The sequence below is a fragment of the Zingiber officinale genome, chromosome 5A, assembly GCF_018446385.1.
Source record: "Zingiber officinale cultivar Zhangliang chromosome 5A, Zo_v1.1, whole genome shotgun sequence".
NCBI lineage: Eukaryota > Viridiplantae > Streptophyta > Magnoliopsida > Zingiberales > Zingiberaceae > Zingiber > Zingiber officinale.
The window spans coordinates 134,409,130-134,415,564 of record NC_055994.1 but is presented as its reverse complement, the minus strand read 5'-3'; the positions used below and the strand labels follow the sequence as shown (position 1 = coordinate 134,415,564).

General features: G+C 37.3%; 1 protein-coding gene across 1 annotated transcript; it reads right to left on the bottom strand.

Annotated features, from left to right (window-relative positions):
* Positions 1–3,721: 3,721 nt before the first annotated feature.
* Positions 3,722–5,556, bottom strand: LOC121981925 (protein trichome birefringence-like 42). The gene is made up of 4 exons (XM_042534710.1): positions 5,085–5,556; positions 4,818–4,992; positions 4,349–4,692; positions 3,722–4,269 (listed from the first exon to the last, which is right to left on the bottom strand). The coding sequence occupies exons 1-4, from the start codon at positions 5,537–5,539 to the stop codon at positions 3,930–3,932; spliced, it is 1,314 nt and encodes a 437-aa protein (XP_042390644.1). The 5' UTR covers positions 5,540–5,556; the 3' UTR covers positions 3,722–3,929.
* Between the last annotated feature and the right edge of the window lie 879 nt (positions 5,557–6,435).

The following is a 6,435-nucleotide window of genomic DNA, read 5'->3' as shown; positions in this document are numbered from 1 at the left end:
TTATTTAGACTCAATGGCATTGCCTTTGCAATGTTCATATCTATTATTTATTTGTGGCACATTTTTCTTATTAGAATTTGATAAATATTTTCTAACTATGAAAGTAGTGAAACAATGTCACAAAAAAGACATAATTGGTGCAATGTTAATTCTATTTTTATTACATAACAATATTAAAACTTCATTTATTTAGTTCTATTTATAAGTTTATCTTTTAATTTCTGGTCAATGTTTTTAATGGATGCTAAATTCACAACCAGATTTAATCAAGGTAAAGTATTTTATATTTAGGTTATAGTATTTTAATAGTTTTATATAAACTCTTTTATTTGATATTAGTGATTTGATTTTTTATTATTACTAGTCCAAGCACATAAATTGGAGTTTGTAAAGATACCTCATACTCATGTAATAGTGACTCTCCCTCATAAAAATTTATTTAATTTTTTATATCAAATATTAAATTGATAAAAATAGATACTTCACTAGTCTTTGCTAAAAAGGTCGAGAAAGGTGTGTTTTTCTAACACTGCCGACCAAAAGTATGTATAGAAATTTCTTCGCTTGTGGTGTTGCCAATCCTAAAATGTGAGACTAAAAAGAACTATGATAGTGCATATTTTTTACAATCAAAGAAAATTACTAATAAATTTTAAAATTATTTGTAATGTAAAAAGAAAAAAAATATTAACATAAGTTAATTTTGGGTGTACCAAAATTAATTATTAAAGGGTCAAATTATTAATTAAAGAGTAGGATTTATAGGAAATGTCCTCGTCAAGAGCACAGTTAGAAGCTACAAAGTTCGAAATCATAAAATACTGTGTTGGGTGTTTTGGTTCGCAAGCAAGAGTTTATCTTGCAATCATGTCATATTGGATGTAGAAATTAAAAGTAGATTTTGTTTTGTGACAATCGTTACTCATGCAATTATGTACGTTTAAAAATAGATTTAGAGGTACTATTGTGTAACAACAAGATGTAATTCTATTTCTTTTCATTCAACTTCAATTGTCTCACCATTGTGAATTCTATTTATAAGTTTACCTTTTGATTTAAAGACAATGTTTTACTTCGATGCAACAAAAGTTTAAAAATATTCAAGGAGATATCAAGAAAATGGATGCTAAATACACAACCAAATTTAATCGGGTAAAGTATTTTAGGCCAGAGTATTTTAATAATTTTGTATAAACTCATTTATTTGGCATTAGTAATTTTATTTATTATTATTATTTATAGGAAATGTCCGCATTGAGAGCCCAACTAGAAACTACAAGGTTCTCAATCATTAATACTGTGTTGGGTGTTTGGTTCAGAACAATAGTTTCTCTTGCAATCATGTCATATTGGATGTAGAAATTAAAAATACATTTTGTTTGGTGACAATAGTTAATCTTGCAATTATGGACTTTAGAAAGTAGACTTAGTGACAACAATTATAAAATACTGTGTTGGTACTTTTGTTTCAGTGACAATAGATGCTCACCTTTTGCTATTGGGCATTTTTTGGAATAGAAATAATGTGTTGATGGTCACTAGATTTTAACTTGTATATGACAATTATCTTTAGAAACATCCCATTTGATTGTTGGCTGCTCCAAGTCTTCTTTTGCTTGCAAAGTTTATTTTCAGTAGTTTAGTTAATTCTTTGCAATCTCTTAACACTAGAGCACGACATATTTACCTTGGTTTAAAGTGATTGTGAAGATCACATGAGGTTATACATCTATTTTGAAGTCTTTCTATAGCCGATTGAAGTTGTAATTTGCATTTTAATAATGTATTTTGATTTATTCTTTGATAGGAAATACTAAGATGGATAGATGAGATTAGTAAAGAGAATTTTAGTATGCACACCTTTATTCTGCATACTCATAGACGATTGAGTTGTAGTTTAGGTGCCAGAGGCTGGTCCGGGAGCCTCGATAGGCAAAAATGAATTGGGCACCTGGACGGTCATCCGAGCGACCGGACTGTCACTCAGTCGCCTATGAGTGTACAGGGTAAGGATGTGTTGGCTAATTTTTTTTTCTCTCTCTATATATATATACTGCAAATTCATCCGGACTTGACTTGGGGCGCCTAGAATTGATCCAAGCACTCATGCACGACCTAGTCCAGGTACCATCTAGTAACTTTTTTTAATTTTGTTTTAGGATATATTATATGTATTTAGGGTTAAGATTTTAGGATTTAGGAGTTTGGTCATAATGGGTTTAAGCCAATAAGATTTTTTCTTTAGGGTTTATACTTCCCTCTTAGGTTATAGTGTTCAAGATTAAAAATTTTATATGTTCACAAAGTATATTATATGTATTTAGGATTTAAGATTTTAGGATTTAGGGATGAGGTTATAATGAGTTTAAACTAATAAGATTTTCTCTTTAGGATTCAGTATTTCCTCTTTGGTTATATTATTCAAGATAAAAAAATTTTAGATGTTCACGAAATATAGTATTCCTCTTTTAAGAAAATATTGATTTAAAAAAAATAAATATAGGCACCTGAATCACTGCGACACATACGAGTCCACGACATATGATCCGCAGTGTAGAACAACTCTCTCTCTATATATATAAGGTAAATTTAGCCAAAACATCCATTCGGTGTATACTCTCGGGCAACCCTCACATATCCAAGCATCCGGTGAGGGTCGTCCGGGAATATGCACCGAACGGATGTGCAAGATATCATATATATATATATATATATATATATATATATAGACAATTCTAATTAATGAAATGTAATGTAATACTATCTAATGGATTTGAATACTACTTATATCATATAGTCTTAGTTAGAGTTCAATGGATATGGATGAATATGATTCAACACTGTTGAGTTAGCTGCATTCCTTTGGTACTTCAGCCTAGCTAATGGACTAAGGTAAAAGTGAATATATTTGATTTTGTACCCATCTATCCGCGCTGTGTTTCATTGATGTCGATGTGGTACTTCAACCTCATGCAGCAATCGACAGCAACAAAAGTTTTAAGGACATATTCAAGGATCACTTGGATGCCATAACATCTACAAGATATCTATGTGTGTTGTGTGATCTGAACACTTGATCTCATACGATATAAGATGTTTCTGCATACAAAATGTTTGTCAATTCCAACAACTCTATTATTAGTAAGTTGATGATGATTAAAACAATGAATTTAAATGTCTATTTTATGAGATGATTTTAATAATAATGCTTTTAGTAATATAGATTCTAAGAAATGTTGTTAGACTGAGCTGCTCATCTAACAGAAACTACTTTTTGGTTTACAAAATCAAATCATTTGTAAGTTGAACTAGGACATCATTTCATGTCTTCTCTTATAGAGATGAAAATGGGAAAATAGCAGAGAAAACGAGTGACCCTAAAATGTCATGAATATTTGTGAAAGTGAAAATTTTCTCTAAGGCATAAATCACGATTATGATAGTTATTAATTTCTTAAGGGATCAGGTTTTCAGAATACTTCCACCCTGTTATTTTCTTGCAGTTCAAGTATTTCTTTTTCAAACATATAACAATTTCTTAACCAGTGGGTTTAAATTAATCTATTATACAAACCTAAATTACAAAGCATAATTCGATTAGGATAGAAAGTGAATATGAATTGAATTGGTACGTCAATATGTTGACCTGGCAACATTAATTGTCTATACCCAGAAAATGAAAGTTCACTATGGCTTCTGGAATGAGGCAAGTCACGCAACCACATGTGTAATATATCTAAAGAGAACATTCTCTTGTTTCATCTTGTTGTAACGTTTCGTGTTCAACTAAGATAAGATGCAAGTGATTCTGACCACGGCTTCGTCGACTGATATTCAACTAATGCTGCTAATTAGATTCAAAAAGAATATAGAAGAGCCGTTAAAATCTTTAATCACGCCGTCGAGGATTGTGATCCACCAGCCTCTGTTCACGAAGTAGTTAAGCTGCTTTCCAGGAGGGAGGCAAAGAGGAGTTCGTTCCAAGTGTCGGGCAATCCAGGCAAGCACCAGTGGCTACAGTCGGCGAACCTCTCCGGTTCCTTCCTCTGCTCCGGCGTCAGGAGCTTCCCCTGCCTCGAAGTGTACACGCCCGTGTGGGCATCCCGTCTGAACCCCGACAGCCGCGTCACGTTGAGATAACGCACTGGCGTCCTCATCCTCAGGAGGGTCCTCTCTACCAGCGTCACCATTGACTTGGGAAACTGCCACACATACCTCTCGTCGTCGGAGATGGGTCGAGTTTGGTTGTAGCACCATTGCAAATTCTCCCTGCAGTTTAATCCACCATACACATTAATTGAAATCAAATTTCGGTTCTGCATTTTGTGTTTCAAACTTTCCGAATTACCTCTTGTGCTCTGGCGAGATGCTGCGGAAGAAGACGGCGGTCTGGCGAGGGTCGACGTTGCGGTCGACCCAGCGAGCCCAAGTTCTGAGGGCTCTGTTGAAAGCTTCGGCGGGTTCCATCTCCTCCGTGAGTTCTTCCCTGAGCTGGAAGTAGTCCCAGGCCCTCATTTTGCCGTTGTGCGTCCACCAGTGGCCGGTGTTGAAGACCATGACGTCGGCGCCTCGCCAGAAGCGAGCGCTGGCGGAGAGATTGTCGAGATGCAGGATCTTGGCACGGTCTCCCTTCCTCTCCTTCAGCTCCACCAGGAACGGACTCCAAAAGAATTCCACCGTGCAATCGTAATCCTATAATTCAACAAAAAACAAGTTAATTTCTTAAAACAAAAGTAGACAGACAAAATTTAATACCAAGGCTCTGAAGAGTTTGTGCGCCTTTCTTAAAACAAAAGTAGACAGACAAAATTTAATACCAAGGCTCGGAAGAGTTTGTGCTCGGCGCTGCGGTCCTTGACGTAGACGTGCTTCCGGCGAACCGCAGAGTAGAGTATGCAGATCATCGACTCCCACATGTTCCGGTTGAGTGAATCGCCCACCACCACCACCCGCTTCCCCCTCCACCTCTCCAGCGTCTCCGTCCCATTAAACCTTTAATTCATTTAAATTAGTCGTAATTGTCTCTTAATTAGACAGAATTAATTCCTAATTAAATTTGACGTTGCTACTGTCCTAGTTAAGACCTCGGTAAGTCACAGCCGTTGGGCTGCCACCGCCACCGCTCGTAGTCAGAGTCCGGCCGGCCGCTTTTCTGGCAGCTCACTTGGTCGCTGAGGAAAGGACACCTTTGGGAGCGGTAGAGCGGGTGCCGGCTCGGGTCATGGACCCACCTCCCTTCGAACAAGTTGCATTTCTCCTCCGCGCTGTCCTCGCCGGAGACGTTGCCAGGAAAGTTGGCCGTCAGTGCTAAATGACTAACTTGAGGGGCCGCCGAAGGGGCCGGCGCTAACGGCGTCGAGTCGAGTTCTCCCTGGGGGCGAGGAAAGGACAAAGAAGCGATGGCTATAACGTTCGGGGCCGGAAAGATGCGGTGGAGGGTGAAGCAGAGCAAGAGGTAGCCGAGGAGGGCGACGAGGGAGAGGAGAAGCCATCTCCGGCTGAAGAGGGAAGGAGGAAGGGAGGAGAAGTAGTATTCCATGACGAAGCTGTACTGAAGCATGCAGCACTATTTAGTATTTACTACGCCATGGATTTGATTTAAAGACCTGATGCTGAAATCGATCGGAGCCGGGTTAGCATTGGCCGGACCGGCACAATGTGAGCGTCCGAGATCTCTCATGATAAATTAATTCTCCTAGGCTATGTTTAGTTGGGTGTAATGTAATCTAGCTTGTAATATAATTAAATTTGTAATGTAATGTAATGTAATCTTGATTACATTACTACGTTTGGTAATATAATGTATGTAATCTTTGATTACAAAGGTGATTACATTCTTTTGTTTGGTGTCCATTATTTTTTATAAGGAATGTAATTCATATTATTATAAAATGATAAAAATATCCTGTGACCTCTATCGGCAGTCGCCACATCTCTGTCAGAGTTTTCGATAGCCATCGGCAACCAACGGCCGGCGACCGGCGGTAGCCGGCGACCGGCGGTAGCCGGCGACCGGCGGCGGCCGACAACAGACTAGGGGTATATTCGGCATTTAAACTTTGGTGAAACAATGACCTCGTAATGTGATCGGATTACATAGCATTTGCTTTGTAATCCAGATTACAAATCTTCACTACCTTTTGTAATCCAGATTACATTACATTACAACTTTTAAATCAAACCAAACAAAATAATCAAATTTGTAATGTAATTTAGATTACATTACAAGGTAGATTACATGCTATCAAACACCGTCCTAGTGTTTAGTTTACTGGGAAAAGGGTCATTATTGCAATCCCTCTTCAGACCGAAAAAAAAAAACCCAATGAAAACATTTATTTTTTCATTTGTATATTGTAATTTCTTTTTAAATGTAAAAATAAAATGCAAGAGCGATTAAAACTTGATTGGGTGCACTTTCTCTTCAGGTATGTA